General features: G+C 33.8%; 1 protein-coding gene across 1 annotated transcript; it reads left to right on the forward strand.

Moving 5' to 3' along the window:
- The first annotated feature begins 432 nt into the window (after window positions 1–432).
- Window positions 433–13,862, forward strand: LOC130898562 (pyruvate kinase-like). The gene is made up of 8 exons (XM_057807948.1): window positions 433–722; window positions 1,909–2,091; window positions 3,268–3,501; window positions 3,984–4,130; window positions 6,220–6,432; window positions 6,949–7,291; window positions 10,602–10,774; window positions 13,544–13,862. Exons 1-8 carry the CDS (start codon window positions 518–520, stop codon window positions 13,684–13,686), a joined length of 1,641 nt encoding a protein of 546 aa, XP_057663931.1. The 5' UTR covers window positions 433–517; the 3' UTR covers window positions 13,687–13,862.
- The last annotated feature ends 7,182 nt before the right edge of the window (window positions 13,863–21,044 follow it).

The following is a 21,044-nucleotide window of genomic DNA, read 5'->3' on the forward strand; positions in this document are numbered from 1 at the left end:
GAAATTGAATGATATAAATACACGTATAATCTATGAGTGAGCGATAGAAACAATAACAAGGAGCAAAAAAATATGCTTCTATTTATTATGTTCACCTGAGCACTCGTATTTATCTTTCTCTTTTGGATTTTGGAAATATTTTGGAACCAATAAGAGCAGAAACAATGTGGTAGTTTGAGAAAATTCCAAGAAATGCTTTTTTTGGAATGTGCGGAAACTAGTTCGGAATAAGTGTGCAGAATGTATTAAAAAAAAACTTTTTCTAAAGTTTGTTTATATCAAAATATTACTTCATTAAGGAGCTGTTCACTTTTGAACACCCCATCAATATAGAAACACCCTGTATGTAACAACGATGTATGGAAAGGAATTCTTCTAATAACCCATTCAATATGCAGCTTTGACATATTGATAAAATTGTCACTAATGTCAATTGAACATTGTTAATGACTTTGATGTAATTTCTAAATTATTATTCGTGCCGTAACTCACATATTCAAAATTGTTAGTAATAAAAATGGATTGTTATCAATATTGTCCCAAATTGCCTTGGATGATAGATTTCAACAGTAACGAAACGAAAGATGTACTCAATAACCAATACGAAGCCGCTTTTTCCAATAATAAAATAGAGTATATGACAAAGCTGAACATTAGATCACAACCCGCACGATTCAGGTCAACGCAAATCGTCTGTACTATCACGTCTAATGTTTCGCTAGGTATGAATATTCATTTATTAAAACCACATTCAATTGTATAATTTCATTTTTTGACTTATTTTACAATGTGTCTTAACACACGCACAGATGATGCAATTTTAATGAAATATGGCGTGGATAGTTCGTATTATTGGACGAATGTTTAAAGGAAATTTGAAGAGAATACTAATACTGAAACTAAATGTCTTTCACATATGTATTTGAATATATAGAAACGTAATCCAGTCGTTCATTAATTGGCCAAATGCTAATCGTGTGAAATTCAAAATATTTGGAAGCCAAACTTTTTTGGTACATCATCCTGAGGCATGTCCCAGGTTAGGTCATTGTTTTAGGGATTCCGTGGGCATGATGTGATGGCCCCGGTTGCACATACTCAAGCCAGTGTTTGTACCTTCAAGAGATTGTTCCTTGTGATATTCAGACTAGCTGTAGTACGCTAAACCACTGCCCCATATGTGATGATTGATCTCACAATTACCATGTACCATCACATTAGGATCTTTGAGCTACAATTCCTACCTCTGAACTTTCTGCACACCACCAGGGCTTTTGTAGTTACCTCCTTTTCGTGTTTGTTCCAGAGAAGTTCTCTATCTAGATATTTCTTGCTCGTCCAGCTTGGTGGGGTTGACGTTGAAATATTTCTTGCTAGTGAAGGAAATTAGCTAGGTCTTATTCGGATTGAGATTCAGTATCACCTATCGACACTAACTTTAGGTCCTCTATGAACTATGTCACAAAGTGTATTATCAAATAATCTTCTTGCGTAGATCAGTTTATCCTTGACAAGATTTCAATCAGCCCTCATAAGAGTTCGTCAACTACTAAGCTCCACATAAGTGGGGATGCGATATCCTCCGTTAGCAGTAATTGGAATGGTGTCTCGTCCCTAGTTGTACCAACCTTCTGGAGGCTGTCTTGGTGTTCTGTTTATTGAAGAGCAAAGTTCTAAGACTATCAGTGAATAATTTGGCTACCTTGGGATGATCCTCCTTTCGCTCAGTTTCATCCCGATTGGGAAGAAGTCGAGAGATTCCTAATCCTTAGATACATCGTAGATTTGACCTCTCCCCATTCTGATTTTCGGATCAGTTCTAATCCCGCAGACAACGGTCACATACGTGATGATTAATCTCAAAGTATAAATATATTATGACATAACTTGTAAATAAATCTATTATAGCCTCTATAGACGAGTTACTGGCTAATGGTATGCGAGTAGCTAGACTAGTTGCGCCCACAATTGAAAAACTCAAAGAAATATTGTCCCGTGTGAGGACTATGGTTGATATTTACAGCAGAAGAATTGGAAGAGTGTATCCCTTGGCAATTGGGTTAGATCTAAGAGGCCCAGAAATTCGCACCGGTAACTAATATTAATATTAATCCTTTGCTGTTAATAGCTTCCTTTATTATCGGGTTCATTTCGACTCAATAAATTTAGAGGGTGAGTTCTTGAATCAACGTATAAGTGTACGTACAAGTGTATGCAAAATATGCATATGATATGGCGAGAACAAAAAAATTATTATGACTTCTGTATGACTAATATCGTGGGCCTCAACAAATACAATCACCTTGCATGGAAATGTCCCAATATTCCCTCTTAAGATGAAATTACAAAGCATATCTCTTCCCAAGGTTGTCACAGAATGGAGTTCAATTCAACCGAACCCAGACTTTTCTAATGAATGTACTGAATTACTAGCGTCAAGATTACCAGAAAAAAATTGTGAGTTTTATGGGTTTTCAGTACAATAGTACTGAAGCTTCAAATCAGTTCTTCTGTACCGATTTGAAGATGGTTAATTTTCTATTGTGCTTCTCCTGGGTCATATTAGTGGCTAGAAGAAAAATATGCCATAAAAGGATTTTTCTGTTAGTCGTTATTTACTCATACTAAAACTTCTGAAAACATACAGTTGATTCTCCCAATAACTGATGATTACTATCCGCCAACTATTTTCGTTCGACAAAAAAATTTGAAAATTGAACTATTCACTAAAGCCTCACTGTACCGGGTGTACCGTTTATAGTACAGCTTCGGGAAAGAAAAATTTATAAAAAAAGTGACCCCGAGAAAAACCTGGAAATTATTTACAGAGAGAATTATTATAGTAAATTCATCTGTATTTTTCACTGATCAGCAATCAGTAAATATCAACAAACAGTTTCAAATCCTAATAATTTCTAATAATGCCCAAAATTTCTTTCTTTCACCAGAAATTCCAGCTTAGTTGAATGACTTAAATTTTTAACATCATCAACAACAGCGGAAATATCAACATAGTTGATGTTTCTACTTAAAATTGAATCAAACAGAGTATGATACTGATACTGATACTGCAAATCGCTATACGTCAAAATAAACTAAAGCGAAACAAGCCGATTAGCATGTAAAAACCAATTTAAGAAGGAATAAACTGTTTGAAAGAACGATGTTAATGATGTTAACGATGTTAATGATAGATTAAAACATAAATTTGTATTAAATCCCCCTATATAACTCAATATTTATTTCTTCTGTACCCTAAAATTTTAGGAAGCCTCAAATCCAACAGCAAACAAATATTCTTGGAAAAGGGAAAGGAAACAAAACTCACAACTAAGCCAGAGTTTGAGGAATTTGTTAACGAAGATATGATATTCGTCGATTACGAGAAGCTTCCTGAAGTAATCCAACCAGGAGATAAACTGATATTTGATCAAGGATCCGTTACTCTTAGTGCATTAGAATGTGTGGAGAGTATCGTTAGGTGCATAGTTGAAAAAGCAGGTAATGTAAAGACAAATTAATTCATCATTTGCCTCCATTTACAAGGCCGTTCTTCAATAAATCACATCTTATTCCTCTCCATTCTCTCCCATCCTTGATCTTGTAACTAATATCTCGAATATTCAATATATTTATTCGTTTCTCGTTTTGTCTGCCTATCCCATGTTTCATCGTCCTATTTGTCTACAATATTTTACTTTTTCTTATTACAGAATCGGCTTGATTATGTCTTGTTATTCCATTATCTCTTTTAGTCACTCATTTCCCAGCTTCTTATATTGATTCTTCCCTATTTCCTTCAGCCTTCATATTATTTTTCACTTCTCTGTTTCGATTCATAATTATTTGTATGGTATTGAGTTCAAACTAGATGTATCTCCATTGTCATGCTGTAGAAATGTGGAATAACAAAATTCATGAATATACATTACTTACATTTTTAACATTTATTCTTTATATAATTATTTAAGATAATTTTATAGGCAATCTCTTCAGTAACGATTCTGTGACAATACCAAATGCAACGATTGATTTACCCACTATATCTGCAAGCGATAAGCAACTTATGGAAATGGCTGTTGGTGAATGTGTTGAATATCTTTTTGCGTGTGGAATTCAAAATAAACAAGGTAGGTCTTTGTCTTTTTATTATTCACAAAAATTTCGTCAATGAGAACGTCAGACTGCGGATGATAAGCTTACCAGGAAGATAATAGGTTTAGAGGTAGACTTAAATACCAACATTGAATAGAGGTCTCTCTCAAATCCAGAAGGTAGGATAAATAATAGATACGTCATGAGTAATGTCAGTTAAAAAACATATAGTACTTTTTTAAAAGACCTATTTCGAAATTTGAGTCGTTGAACCTTAATAAGAACGTATTAATTCAGTTGAAAAAAAGGTATATTTTGGTAACCTGTAATTATCCTTTGCCATCCCACTCATTTCCAGCAAGAACTGCTGAAAATGAGCTGCAAGAACGCGAGCCTTAAATGTCTCTTAATTCTTGTATCAGAAAGAGAATTGTCGGGAGTCATTAAACCTTTATTCTTTTCTTTGGTATGTGAAATATACCTGATTAAAAATCAAACATACTGTAGACAACGGGTCTTCAATTATCTGTTCAATCGAGAGCTTTCTCTCGTTTTTCCTGTGTGCGCTAGTGAGGGTTGGTTATTTTATCAAACTTTTCACAAAGAAAAAAAATAGAAAACCAATTATCCCTTGTGATGCTACGTTTGTATCCAATGCTGGTGAACATAATATTCCATGGCACTATTGTACCACATTTTTTTCTGTCATAAGGAGCAGAGGTAAAAGTATTTCGCGAGCAACTGTGTTTCGCTGGTATAGCGAATTAAGAAGACGGCGGATACTTCTTGGTGAGAAAGCACGTACTGAAAGGATCTGTTACTTTTAATGAAGATTGAGGCCACACACAAGTTGGATTCGCAACGGTAAATTCAGTTGCCAAAAGCTAGATCGAGTAGGAAAGCCTTAAAACTTTAGTAATGCTGAATAACAGATTAAGCTTGAAGATCAATGTATAGTTGAAGCAAACTAGTGTATCAAAAAATGTTCACCTGCATTTTTGGCGTCCGTCAATATTCGTAGGATAGTGTTACATCAGGAGAACAGCACAACAGAGAGTTGAATTTACATGTGCCAATAATGTAACAGTCATTGAACATCCACTCTATTATTCTGATTTTACCATGTGTGTTTTTTGGCTATTCTTCAACCAAAAGGGATTCAAGTGATCGACGTTTCACGATTAAAGATGAGATGGGTGAAACAGTGATTTTTATAGAGTATTCCAACATTTTACTACGGATTTTTTGTATCACTGGAAACTCAATTTTCTTCCAAAACCTCTATTTTCTCATAAATAGTTACTATTTCAGAATGGCTATAAGTAGGTTTGTAGCAACTAACATATTCATCAAGAATCTGACGAATAGGAGAAGACTGTGTTTTCTATATCCTTCTATACCCTGTTTTTAAACTGGAAGGATCATTTTAGGAAACCTGAATCACATCAAATCACTAGAAAAGTTTATAGATTGGAAACGATGACATAATAGCTATCATCAAAACGACTAGAAAAAGCTTGAAACTAAACAGAGCGTGAAGTATTTTATCACGAAGTACTTGATATACTTAAAAAAAGTGTGAACAGAGTGCACCCAGGCCCCGCGAACAATTGGGTGATACATCACTACAATGCATATTGCCACTTCGCGTTGAGTGTGATGCAGTTTTGAGCATCCAGTGTTACCACAGCCATATTATCTCCAAATAGTTTTATACTGAATGATTTTTACAGCATCAGTCTTATTACTTAATTGACAGATTTGGAATTTCAGGCTGTCCACTTCTTAAGGCATACTGAGGTGTCTCGAAGGGTTGATTGATTCTAGATCAATCAAAATGAATTGATTTTCCTTATTACTGACGCCTTATTATAAAAAAAAAGCTTTATTGCTTAATAAACATGTGTGAGCCCACTTAAACTTAAAGTTATAATACCTGTGGAGCTGAGACAGGTTTTGGTTTTTATTTTTTTAATAAGAATTGATCTGTTATTCAACTGTATCCATTATTGCGAAAGAAATGAATTTATCCTTTACTATAGGACCTTACAGAAATCGGATAATGACAATGAAGAAACTGAGCAACTATATTATATCGAATAATAACACTTTCTTCAATTTCAGGTATTTATGATATAAGGAATCTTCTGGGCCCACGTGGAGAAACCATTTTGATCGTCGTTAAAGTTGAAAATGAAAATTGTGTTGAGAATATTGATGAAATTATCAAATTTTCTGATGGCATATTAATAGACTGTGATAGATTGATATTAGAGTTGCCCAAAGAAAAAGTATTCCTCATACAAAAATCTATTATAGCCAAATGCAATTTAGCAGGTAAATTCTGTTAACATTTGTCAGCCCATTGTGTACTTCTTGCTAAGAACATTATAAAGTTATTCAATGCTTTCTGTGTTTCGGAAGAATAGTATCGCAACATTTGGAAACAAAAGCATCTGCGATGTTTATCCAGGTGCGTTCGACGTTCGTGAATGCCTAAGATAACTCTCAAGTTAAGGTCTAGTAATTTTGATATTTTCGACTAAAAATCCATTGGAATCAGAAATCGTGTCAACAGAAGTTGAAACAGAACCATAGCAGACAATCTAGATCCTCTCAAACTCCTTGGTTGTCCATCCAAGAACATTTGTAGCAAATTAGAAAAATATGCAAATCATGTATTGCAGAAGTATGTGCACTATTCAAACAGTACAATCATTTACAGTTTCCATTCACAGCATCTAGTAGAGTTCTTATGCGAGTGAACAACAAACGTCAAATCTTTTTCTGTGTTCATTTCAATACAATATAGTCACGCAATTTATGGAAAATTCTGCTCTTATTCTCTTTTAGGTAAACCAGTTATTAGTACGATCTCCTTTGCCAATTCGAACGTGATATCCAAAAGTGAAATCGTAGATATCACCAGTGCTATACTAGATGGGTCGGACGCTCTTCTTTTACCTAAAAATGCGAATAACGGTAAAATCATGAAATTATTGGATACGATATGTAAAGAAGCAGAGCCAGCTGTACACCAAAGACAATTATTCAATGATTTGGTGAATCATTTTCCCGCGCCCATGGAAGCTGTTTATTCCTTAGCCATATCCGTAGTAGAAGCAGCTTCAAATAGTAGTGCCGCAGCTATTGTTTGTTTATCCACGTCAGGAAGAACAGCTAAAATTATTTCTAGGTAAGGTACCTCAATTTACCATTGGTATAAATTATAAACGATTTGTCTAGCTTCAGTTTCCTCAGTCAATTTGTATACATACCTGTATAGATCGATATAATTATTATGCTTCACAACAAATGTGTCTGTAGGAAAAAGAAGCAACGTGCATGAGCTTCTTATAACTGGGAAAATTATTTTTAATATAAGTATTGAGAGTATCGTTCAATTGTCTAATTGAGAAATTGGAGAAAAGAGCGGAGCAAGTGGAGCAAATGAAATTTATTTTTAATGCAAATATAGATTTTATCAATAGCTACAACTTTCGAACAGTCTCGATCCATTTAAGAATCATATAGCTAGAAATAGAGGCAGAAAAGATTGAGTGGGACATCATTGGAGTCTGGGAAGTTAGAGTGGAGAAAGAAGAGATACTAGAACTTAAATGGGTACAGAGGTACACCAAGTGGTAAAATTAATAAGGTAGGATTCCTAATCAGAGAGACTTGAAAAGAGGTGATAATAAATGAGACAAGTATATCAGATTACCGGTTACCAGCTCAAGTCTACCATTATCCCAGAGATATACTATACAAGTCATTAAAGCTTACGCCCCAACAATAAAAGTATAGGAATTATTCAGCAAAATCACCTAAGCACTAGATGGTAACATCAGCAATGTCTAGAACCTAATAGGTGACTTTAAGTGAGGAAGGAATGTAATCAAGCACTGGCTATAGCAAACTTTTGATTTGGTGATGGAAATCAAAGAGGATAGGAATTAGCGCTCCATTACTACAAAAACAGCAATACCCAATACATTATTCAAGAAAAACCACAATAGAAAATGGACAATCTCCAAATGAGACTACCAAAAAAGAAATAGATTTTGTCACAGATTGATCATATTGAAAATTGTTCTCATTAGTGAGAGTAAAACATGTGAGAAAACCCAAAATAATCGAAACAGATTTTAACAAGCTAAAAAACTCGTTTTTTTTGATATTTCATAAGTTCGTTGATGCAGTTTTTTTATCGTATTGATGACCTCTTAGTCTAATTTCTAAATACTGAGATGTCTGTCCTATATAGACATCGTCACAATTAGTACAAGGCACTTGATATATAATATTACTTCTTTTGTTTTTTGGTGTTGTAGATTTTAATTTAGTGAAAAATTTGGATAATGTATTATGTCCTTTATGACTTAAAACTAATATCATATTTATTGAAATAATTTGATAATTGTTGGGAAAGTCTTTGTACATATGGTAAGGAAAACTGTTTTATATTTTGATGTTTTGTTTTTCAATTGATTGTATTATTTGTTTATCCTTTTCTTGAATACGTTATTTATCATTTTTTCCGGATAATTATTATTTTTAATGTAGTTTTCGCTTTCTGAATAGCTAAGCATCTAAGTTCAGCATCTGATAGTTGGATAGATCTATCAGCCAAACTTATTATCACTTATTATCTTTTTTGTGACATAGGAAGGCACGAATTGAAGTTTAAATATCTTGAGAACCAAGTTGGTTTCGTATACCATTCTGTTTTTATGTTATTGTTAATTTTATATAATATGACATCAACCAAATTGATTCTATTATTTTGCACGACCTCGATTGTGAATTGAAGTTTTTTATTTATGTTTTCGATTTGATTCTTTGGTACGACAGTAATGCAATCATCTACATATCGGAAAGAGAATGGGATATTTATATCAAGTTTGCTTAGGACAGTTTCCTCAAGATCTTCCATTTCCAATTGTGCTATAACACTTGAAATGGAAGCCCCCATAGCACAACTATCAAATTTGTTTGTTTGTTCTTGATTTTGGGTCTCTTCTGTTTTAAAATTAGTTTTTTTTGATAAATTTCAAAGAAAGATAAATTTTGACGTTTCGACTTTTCTTTAAGTCTTTATCAAAATGTGATATTGACACTGACAATTTGCTTATTTATATTGGTCTATAGATCACCTTCAAAATGAATATCAAAATAAAGATAAAATCATCTTAGAACTTTGTTCTAATAAGAAAAATTAATTTTTCCTTGGTCCCTACATCTCAAATATATAGCAGTAATCAATTGATAATAGATTTTAGTTTAACTTCAGTCTCTGAAGACGATAACATGGTGATCGAAACGCGTATCAGACAGTGTAATTGTATGTATTGGTGTAGTGGTTTTGTAAGCAGTGTGTTCATTATGAATAATTCCAACTTAGGATCTAGCAAAGACAAAGATAATGTACGTCGAACTTCTATATCCCCAAGATATATCAATGAACAATACAATGGAAGTAGTACATATACACTACTCCCAAAAATTAATGGACCAATCAAGTTAGTGTGGCGCGCTATCGAGATAAAGAGTCACAGTTAACTATAGAGCAAAGAAAGCTAGAAATATTGAAAAGGGAGTTATTTTTTCAGATTAACTTTTATATACTAAATTTTCACACCAAAGAGCCTCTTCCAGGAAAATTGAGATTAATTTCTAGCTAATGTATTATATGTGGGCTGTAGAGAATAAGCCGTTTGTCCTTATTTATTCCATGATTATGCAATGCTGTCATTACCAACGTCATTAGAGGTTGGAAAGTGTCATATTACACACTTCTCTTTGTGATACCAATGTCCCATCACGCAAAAGGGTTTTTTTGCTAAGAATTCTCATATTTTGAAATAAAAAATAGCTAACAGAATCTGGAAGTTGCATAACTGCCAAACTTCATCTGCATATCATACAATTTGCCTTTAAAGAGTTAAAGATGGTATTCCAAATCGGTTTATGCAACAGGATTAGAAACTATCATGAACTTGATTTATAAATCCATCAATACATTGAAACAATTATTGGGTAATCCCAAAGATAAAGTGGTATTTACGAAATTAATCGTAATAATTACGACGAGAAATGGGCATACTAGAGGTCGGTTAATGTAGAATTATTAATAAATGCACCCAACAAAAGATAGTAGGGGGAAGTTTTGAGATTATTAAATGTAAGAATAGTTTAGATAGGTGCAAAAGGTCTACTCCTTACATCCCACACTTTTGTCTATTATTGAAGGAATTAATGGAAAGGTTCCCGCTGTAGTGATTTTCTCGAAGTAAGAAATTCATTGGTCGGAAAAATTTGGGTCAAGTTAGAAAGTTTCAGTTTACCTTCAGTAGTCAATTCTGAAGTCAATAACTCGGTTATCGAAGCGCGCGTTATACATTGAGAGTCTTGGTATAGTGGTAGTTTAAACAAATGTCCATGAGTAATCACTTATCAAATTATATATAAGACATAAACTTAACTAAATATCAGTTTATTTACAGATTCAAGCCAAGATGTCCAATAATTGTAGTTACGAGGTATCCGAGAGTGTCACGACAACTCTGTGTCTTCAGAGGAGTTGAACCATTGATTTATTTACGATCATTTTGTGGGGAATGGAACAGAGATGTCGATAATAGAATACAGTTGGGAGTAACATATGGGAAATTAATAGGTATTATATTTAGTGATAGTGATATTTGAAAAATTTGCAGAAATGATCCTCAAAGATGAGTAATTTGTGAAAAAAATTCGTTCCTTCGAACTCTAGCTCTGTTGTTGATAATTTTAATTTATCTGCAAGTAAAATATCACAAAATCATTATTCATATCGACAAATGTCAACTGTAAATTATTAACAAATTCTCTTGCGATCTACATTTCCATCACAACATCAGCCAAATGGCCGCCACGACTGCGCTTACAGGACCATATCCTTTTCATGAAATTTTACGGAACCAAATTGCAAAGCGGCTGCCCTATGTCCTCGATAGCCTCACGAATTCCATCTTTGAGGTCTTGAATCGATGCTGGACTGTTGGCGTTGACCTCATCTTTCACGTGGCCCCAAAGCAAAAATTTTTCCCGTAAAAGATCGATGATTTCGTTGCTTGTGTGGCACGTAGCGCCGTCTTGTTGAAAGTAAACGTTGTCCAAATCAATACCATCCAATTCCGGCCATAAAAAATCATTAATCATCTCTCGATAGCGCAATCCATTCACCGTAACTGTTGCTCCAGCCTCATTTTCGAAAAAGTAAGGTCCAATGACACCATAAACCGCACCAAACAGTCACGCGTTGAGGTGGGAGAGGATTTTCAACAATAACTCTTGGGTTTTCCGAGCCCCAGATTCGACAATTTTGTTTATTGACGTAATCACCAAGGTGGAAATGGGCCTCATCAGTTAAGATGATTTTTCGATAAAATTCCAGATCATTTTCATGCATTTCAAGGACCCAATCAGCAAAGACACGACGTTATTGATGATCGGCCGGCTTGAGTTCTTGTATTAACTGAACTTTATAGGCCTTAAGACCCAAGTCTTTATGCAAAATACGGTGTAATGACATTTGTGGAATGGCTAATTCCAAGGAACGACGAGGAATGGACAAACCTGGGTTTTCTTCAACACTTTGGGCTACAGCAGCAATATTCTCAGTTGTTCTTGAGGGACGTGCACGGGTTTTATTCTTCACATCACTAATTTGTCCCAACAGCTCAAATTTTTCCACCAATTTCTGTATTGCGGTCCGAGAAGGTGCTTCACGTCGACCCAAAAATGTTTTAGTTTTACGAACCGTCTCTGCCAAACTTACACCATTTTTGTAGTGAATTTTAATAATTTCAATGCGTTGTTGAAGCGTGTATCGTTCCATTTTCATTAATGGCATAGTTTCTACTTGTCAAATGTCAAAAAATGACAGCTTCAAAAGTGACATTTACCGAATTAGCGGGCTGTTCAAAATAACACCTCTTATTGGAAAACCCTTTACAATACAAGTTTTCTGTACCCGCATAAAGTACCGTACTCTCTTTTGCATTGGCAAGAAATCATCACAGTAATTCCTATTTTTTTTTTCGAACTTTAAAACACAATGGCGAGGAATCAACACTCACACACGCAATTACATGGGCAGATGTTTGTTCTTCTCCGATTTTCGATTTAAGTAAAAAAAGTAGAATACATTATTGCCAAATTCAGCGGTTATGTAAATAACTACGCTCCGAAACGGACTATTAGAATTTTTTGAAAAAAAAAAATTGATTGGTTTCATAAACAGCTCCTCAATTTTTAGTGATTTTACAAACATGATTTTGTAGGGCTTTTCAAGATCTACAAAACTACGTAGATTAAATTCCTAAATATTCCTCAATTTTTAAATAGGGTGAGATTAAAAGGCTCGAATAAGGTGGTTTTCACTCGTAAATAGAGGTTTTCAACAGCTATATCTCGCCAAATATCCACTGTGTACAAAATCTCTACACACAGGAAAATTTTAGTCATCAAAAAGCTAGAATTTAGTATTTCATTATTTTTTTGTATCTCCAGTATTTTCGGAGATATTCTTTTAAGTTAACGGTGAAAAATACGAAATTTCAGAAAAATCGTTTGCCCCTTAAACCCCAATTTTTCTAAAATCACGCATTTATATTTGGTCAAACTTCAAAGTTGCTGAATTTTCATGCTTGATGATTTTCATTTTGAAGCTCTCATTATTCTAGTATACTTTCAGAAAGATTTTATGAATTTTCCAAAAAATGCAAAGTTTGGCTTTAAATCTTCCAATTTATGCCGTACCTCGGTTCGTGTCCTGTGAAAATTTCAGGTAAATCCAGGCAGGAGGTAAAAATAGCGGGCCAAAATGCTTAATTCCCTGGACTATCGCTATCTAATTCTATATTCATCAAATTTAGTTCCTATTTTCTTTGATATCTTATAGAAGGTGATTACATTCCGAGATATCAGATCATTATGAATAATTAGTAATTCGAGTATACTCAATATTCAGAATTTGATTACAAAATAAGGACAATTTGCCCAAAAAAACGGATGTCTGAAAAAGAGCAGAGCCTAATTATAAAAAACTTCATTCAATTAACCTCATTCAAAAATGTAATCAAATATAGGACGTTCCATTTATAAAATGGTAAGTTTGATTCGCTCAACAACTTTTGGGACGTCCTGTATAGCTAGTTTTCATATGATAGTAGTGATATATATTCATATAGCTATGAGAAAAAAGATTTTAATGCACACAACTGCATTTTTTTCTGCTTTTCTCTAAAACGGCATATCACAATTTTAACAGGTTTTGTTGTTAAGACGTTTCCTATTTTTCATTTGTACACCTCTCAAATTAAAAGCTCTTTCTTGAAATTTTTTTTGTATCATTACTAATTACGTATCGGAACATTCACTCTAATAATAATGATTTTCGTAGGATATATTAGAATGGGAGATGCTGTAGTCACAGTGAATCCGTCAAGACCAGAATGTGGAATGGCGAACTGTTTGAAGGTGATCTACGCCTCAGAATTTGATACATTGAATGCTCAACAAATGAGAAAAAGCAAACAGACGTGACGTTAAAAGGATATCAATTTTACTAAAGAAGTAGCAGTGCAGTTGATTTTTTTCTGAAGTTGTTGTTTAAAGATGAATTAAAGTTGTTCATGTTGTATTCCATATGTTTTCAATTTTACGATCTATATCGATTTCAGTGATTTTGCGTTCCACAATTAAAAGAGATTTCAAAATAATTTTTTAGTTTAGTATCGCCATAATATTCCATGTCTAGTATTGTCACAACCACTTTCACTGGTTGCTGAGGTCTCTGCATCCTGGAACACGGAACGGAATTTTTATTAAGGTTATCAGTTTGCAGACATTTAAGCTCTTGATTTCCTTAGCTATGGGTTTAGAGCTTTCATTATATTTAACCAAAAATTGACTCTCAATTTATCTCAGGACTACCTGTCCCAGTTTTCTTGGTGCTTCATTTATGGTTTTTTGGACTTTTAAGAAATATATCGACTTGGGCAGGGGCTCGTTGGATAATTACCAATTACTTCTAGTTAATAAAAGATTATTTCGGTAAAGTAACACATAAATTACAAACAGTCTGCTATGGCCACATAATGGAGTTGCCAGTATGTGTTACGTGTGGCTTCATCAATGTAGCGTGCTAGCATCTCGTGTCAAATATGGATTGCATGTTTCTTCTGATTGGGCAATTGGTATTTCAAATAAAATACAAAATGTTTTCCGTTGAATGGTATTTGAATACAAATTACAAAATAGATATGCTGCATTTTATATTTACATTTTTAATACAAGTATTTCAACTAAATCGCATTTCTAATTTTAGTTGTTTAAAACAGGTTTCGTCCTGTACTAGGCGGTTATGATCTATCGCTTCTTGTACTTTCCCAATTAACTATTAAAGTACTTTTAATATGTTGGAAATAAATTCAAATCGAAATCATTATTTCGAAATCATGTTTAGAACACCACTGGTAGTAAGACGTCAATTTAAACCGTCCCAATTTCTCCTCATTTTCATTTTTTATATGTGGACTGAGGGTCGATATCCTAAAAGGATTGAAATAAGCTTGTTACTGAGCAGCTGCATTAGTTTTTTATGAATTTTTTGTCGACGTTTTTATATTTTCTGGTTAAGTAATAAAACGTAAAACCCCAATTGACGCAATAAAACTAAAAATACTAAAAAAGGGTTTCGAGTCGATACCTACATCAAGTTGTATAAGGTCTAGAATATAATTTGAAGGATATGTTTAAAAAATACAGTTTTTTATGGTTAGGTTACCGTTTTTTGAACGTTTTAATGTTTATTGGTGCTATTAAACCCCGCCGTTATTTCATAGAATTTTTTTGCGGCATCTTGTTAAAAAATGCACAAATCTCAAACCACTGAGAGCGCTTTTTAATGTTTACAGCGATTTCACTTTTCGTAATCCTGAAACGTATAAGGTGGAATTTTTATTTTAAAATGCTTTTGTTAGAAAACCTATTAGAAAAAAAAATAGATTTATATTTGAATCGATTTCGTCATTATTCATTCATGTATATACGGCACACACAACTTGTGGTATGAATTCATAAAGTAGTAACGGATGGAATTAATTTCATTATTTTTCGAAATTTTTATTTCAAATTCTCAAGACCGCAGAAGGAAGAACGAAATTGCTCTAATTTCCATTATTCTCTTCTAGTTTACCGTATGAAGTAGAGTGTAGTACAAAGGTACAGAAATACGTCTATAATTAATCCAAAGTTCTCTTGAGTTTCTTTGTGTGCTGATTACGAGGGTTGTCAGGAAAATTCCCGACGTCACAAAGAAACAAGACATTTTCTTCCATAATCATTTTCATTTGTCAACATCGTCCCCTTTCAAATAAATACACTTTACATTCCAGCGAGATTTCAGCCTTTTCAACCCTTCCAAATAGTATTTCCTGTCTTTCGGAATAGGCATTTTTTTATACGACAACGTCCTCGTAAGATGAAAATCTCTATATGGCAAAAGAAACTTAAATGCAAAGTGGTCAATCAACTCCAGGTGCAATTTGTGAATTTTAGCCATGAGGATAACCGAATTGTGAGAACGTGCATTGTCCTGATGAAAAATCGCTTTCTTTCTCTTCAAATTCTGTCGATATTAACAACTTTTCCCTTCCTCTTATCAAGCGATAATATGTAATACTCTCAAAAATTTCATAAACTCAAAAAGGGCTCATGTGGTGCTTTAATAATAGTTTTTTGTAGCAGCCAGACGAGGATGAAGGAGACTTTAAGACTTGGCCCTCTAGAAAAAATATTTCAAACACCAAAAAGGCACACCTACATCTACTTCGACAGCCGACAAGCTGTCGAGTTTCTCGTGGTCGTGGTTATCACCTCTAAGGTGGAACAAAGCTCTATCGAGCGGCTTCAAAAACTATCAACGAATAACTATGAGGCACTTCTATTGATTACTGGGTATTATGGTATGCGAGGAAATGAAAGGGTAGACGAATTGATAAAAAGTGCAGTTACGAGTGTGGTGACTATGCCTTGTACCCTGGCGTTTAAAATACTTAACACAGGTACACATTTTCCAGAACAAACTGCTGAATAAAACGATAATCCGTCCACCCCTGTCTTACTGATACCGACCCAGGAAATTGCTCATTGTTCCATACTTACACGAAACGCAGCGAGACGTTTGGAAACGAGGAGAAATTCCTGAGATAGCGACGAGATATCAGTTTGTTGATGTATTAAAGTTAGTTCAAAGTAATAAACTATGTTTATTATGCTACCTCTTCATTCCCCTGACTAGCGAGTACATTCCCGGTCTCTTCAGAGGGCCCTCCAAGTACTCAAGACGTTGAGCATCATACAGGAATCTCGATTTTAAAGATGAAAAGGTGGAAAAGAAACTCAATTCTATGAGTTGTTCAACTGCGCTCCTCTCCGGGTTGTTCAAGAAGATTATCCTAGGAGGGAGCGCGAAAGAGCTTATCCTAACCAAGGAGACAAAATTCTATTCAACGTAGTCGGTCATTTTAGTATTCTAAGGTTTGCCTTCAAAACTATTAGCAAATCAGCATTCATTTTCTCTAAACAATCAATAGAAATCTTTGGAATTCAAACTGTGGTCTTGATTGTAATAGATGACAAAACGGTTTTTCCTGTCTTGGATGCATGTTTCAAAGGGATATTATTAGTAAAATACGTTGCAGCATTAGCTTTTTGAACGTAGAAATGAAAGTAGAAATCTAATTTTGATATATTACATGCATCCCGAAATTTGATTACTAATTATCGGTGACTTCGCCTTGATTTAAACTGACCGATGGTTCCAAATTGAAAATGTGGATAGTGCCACAAAGCGTCTGCTGTAGAGTAGCAGCGCTAGTTTGTTTTGTCTTCAGTTGAGACTAGAGACCCCAAACGAGAGGGAATCAGATCGCTCTGATTAGATACAAGTATGTTAGTACGCCTTTCTCCACGTAACTGCGAGCTATTAGAGACGTTAATATCGAAAAAAAAAAAAGTCAATAGAGTCAATAGAAAAAGTGTTTTCTTCTTTTGATAATGACATGAAAATTTAGGAGGTGCACGTGGTGATCATATATTGATATTTTTGACAAATTGCGATCGCAAATGAGAAAATAAGTTTGAAAATAAGTCTGTACTGATGTACTTAAATTTTGAAAATCATCGGTTAACGCAGTGGTAGATAAAGCGTTGATTTAGCGACGATTATCGCATAAACGTGTCAGCAATCCAAAATAATTATAATATTATATAATTTTAAGATCTATACTTTGAAGGTATTCTTCTCTATAACTTTTTTTATCTCTTGCAATAATGTTATAAGAATGCCCTGTATGTTCGAATGTCTAATATTAAAAATATTGATTTTCACGGAAATCATAGTGCTTATTTTGATTGATTAGTAACAATTTCACGTTTGGAAAGAGTCGTTTCAGTGCCCCAAAATTGAAATTGTGACTAGAGATTGTGGATTCACTCCTAAAAAACGGAACAAAGTGAAGAAAAACTATGACATAATAAAATTGTAGCAACATTTGGATAGCAAATATTCCATCTGTCATTGCTATTTCATTTTAATATTATTTCCAACGGTGAACGTGGAAAAAACAAAGTTTTATGTTTTATTTTTCCATAGTACTAAAAATTTATAGGGTTTACAGTTGGTCGGGCCGCTTTGTCGTATAATGCAAATAGATAAAATCGGGAGGTAGAAACAGGGTCACGTAAAATGCATGCAGAGGTGGATGCACTAATGAAGCCGCCCCAGTTTGACATTGTTTTATTCACTTCATTTTGGATTTCTGTATTTGGAATTGCGAAAGCGAAAAATTTCACTGAATTGGCTAGTAACGAACAAATATAACCTAGTTAGTTCAACGCTTGATGTATATTGGGAATTACAATTATCCAGTTGGAATGCGACAGCGGAAGGAGGCAATCAGAAGTAGTTTCACGGAGTTGTTAACACCATGGTATTTGAAAACAAAGAATTAAGTTTTATTAAGTCTACCTCATGTATAAATATTAGTTTTGTGAAAAAACTACTTTACGAATACACTGTATAATGTATATGAGAGGAGTGATCAATTTATGTTCTACGGTCTGCATTTTTGAGTAATTATTTTTAATGACATCTTTCAGCTACTTTTGATATGTAAATTTTCAGCTTACTTTCGAATCTGCTCAGACCACGAAATCAGAGGGTCGTAGGTAACTTTGTTGGATTATATTTATATTTTGCGTTCTGAGAGTGCTTTTTTATTAAACTCAAAAGAGAAGTGCCAATTTGTCGAAGTAGTGAAAATTTTATTACCTTTGGGTTTTCCATTTTTCCATCTTCAATATTGGAGTACGCCTTCGAATTCGCGAAAACTTTTATTTGGTATTATGAACTACATTGTCGAAAGGATGGGAAGGTTTCATAGACGGAGAAGAGTATCAGAACGTTGATATTGAAGACAAATAATTACAACGGGACATATAAAAATAAATAGCATCAAGTATCAAAACTGCCATGAAATGTTGTATAGTAAACTCTTTAATACACAGAACATGATGTGTGACACCGATCTTCACATATGAAGCAATGGTTTGAGGAGCTTGACACCACGAGAATCAATCTCAAAGAAACGTATATACATATAACTGAAGTCGTTAAAACATGTACAACGACTGCAGTAGAAGAAATTAGAGATTTTGGTAGAAAGAGCTTCATGCAACCATCTGAGATACAAGATATTAAATATATCAAAGTACTACATTTTTTATACACTGACCAAGTAGATTGGTTTTGAATTTGTAACTCAAATGCATTGATACTAGCAATCACATGATTATATGGAGTTTTAAATGGTATCGGTTGTATTTTTTTATGTTAGTATTATCCTCTGTCTTATTTCTTTTGTATTTTATAATCTTGCTAATTTCTTGTTCATCGTATTGTATTTTCTGGATTGTTTTTCATTCTTATGTCTCCCTCCTGATATCGTCGATATAATTTCCTATCCATATATCTAATAGGTGTCCTTCCGTTTTATTCAGTACCCACGTTTCGTTTGGATACAATACTGTCGGTCTGTTAAGTGTTTAGTTTAGATATAACTTGACTTTTTGGGATATTTTCTTGGAGATAAGTGTCTTGTTTATTGTTCCTGCCTGTTTGCTTACTCGAATTAACCTTGCTTTTATGTTATCATCCTTATCGCCATTGTCTTTGATAAGTGTTCCACGGTTAACGTATCTATTGACTTTGTTTCATTAGTTTTGTGAAGCATCATTTTCATGAACTTGAATTGCTCCCCATTTTCTCGTAGGTAGAGGTAGCGACGACTCTACCATTTCTATGGAAGCCCGGCAAGGCTTTTTCATTTTTATTCATCATCTGCATAGGCTAGCAATTGTATTGTTTCTGATGGTAACAACTTAGTTTTCTGTTTGTTTGAGTGTTTTCAAGTCTCATTTTCGTGAACTTCATCAGTTTTATAGGTATTCTAAGGTCTTGCAGTATTTTGTTAGATTTTCTTTTGTAACTGTTCAAGTTGTGTCACTGAAAATTGCGTTGAGATGAATTCTAGTATATAAGTTTCAAATTGTATCAACTTCGATTAATCGAGAATTCTATTTCAACTTTACACATTATGTTTCAAGGAATTAACCAGAATCGAATTGTACTTCGGTATTTTGCACTTCTCAGATGTAGATAGGAAGAACTAGTACACGAAAACCATGTTAGGTAACATTTTCAAATAGCAAACATAGCTTAACTGAATAATTAAAAAAGTAAACTACACAGTCAGAATTGGCTTATCTATCAGGATAAAGACACTGTTTTGTTCATTACATTTAGATGACTTGACGTGGAAGGAAACAACTTCGTGAAGGAGAAATTCTAATATTTATGTCAAATAAATACGGCGCATACCACAATTTGGAATCATCGATGAAAATTAGAGTTAACATTCCATTTAAGAAGCATTAATAGAACCTTTCATTTAATTCTACAACTAAGATTACTTTAATTTACCGCTTATTTTTGGATTATCCTACCTTATCACCCTGTCATTCAACAAAATGAGTGATATCTTTCGATTAAAATAAGCATTGTCATATTGACAATAATGTTACCCCTGTAGTATTTCAAATCGATAACAAAAGATGCAGTAGGCCGTTAAATTCGATGAAATGTAACAGGGGGCACACATGTGACGACTGCCATCAGCCGCCCTACCGATCAACTGTTCTGATTTTTAGTGACAATGATTAAAACCCGATTTAGTCGGTCCTGTCACAGCATTATTGCTCCTAAATCATTATTTTTAATATTTGCATGTAACTTTGAGTTGTTTTATAATTTTTGAAAAATTTCCAAACTTAATTGCAGTGTCGAGAACTGAACACAATGTGTGAATGCATTTATATTAAACAAACTTCCGAATTATTTCATAAATAGTATGGGGTGAAAAAGCTGTTCAAGGTGAAGCGTAAAAACTTTCGGTTTTTGGATTTGTTTCATAAGCGGAAAGTTTTAAACAAAAATAGATTTACATTTCTGAGGTATAGTTAATTGATTCAAAGTTGCCCTTAACACAGCGGCGCACCATTATAAATTACTTTTTTCATCACAGTGAACTGTTTGTAATAACATTATTGATTGAAAATAAAAACTTATTCCTTTGAAGTTTAGTTGAAAAATTGACATGACTTTACCTCTTTGCACATAAGGGTGAAAAAAAACCCAAATAATTTTCTAGGAAAACATTTATTCATTGAGAACTACTAACCTATATACTGTAGTACACTTGCGAATTTGGCTTGGTAACGAAGTATTCCAATTTGTAAAGTAAAGTTCAAACAACAAGTAGGATTTTTCTATTTGAAAA

Source organism: Diorhabda carinulata, chromosome 10, assembly GCF_026250575.1.
Source record: "Diorhabda carinulata isolate Delta chromosome 10, icDioCari1.1, whole genome shotgun sequence".
Classification (NCBI taxonomy): Eukaryota; Metazoa; Arthropoda; class Insecta; order Coleoptera; family Chrysomelidae; genus Diorhabda; species Diorhabda carinulata.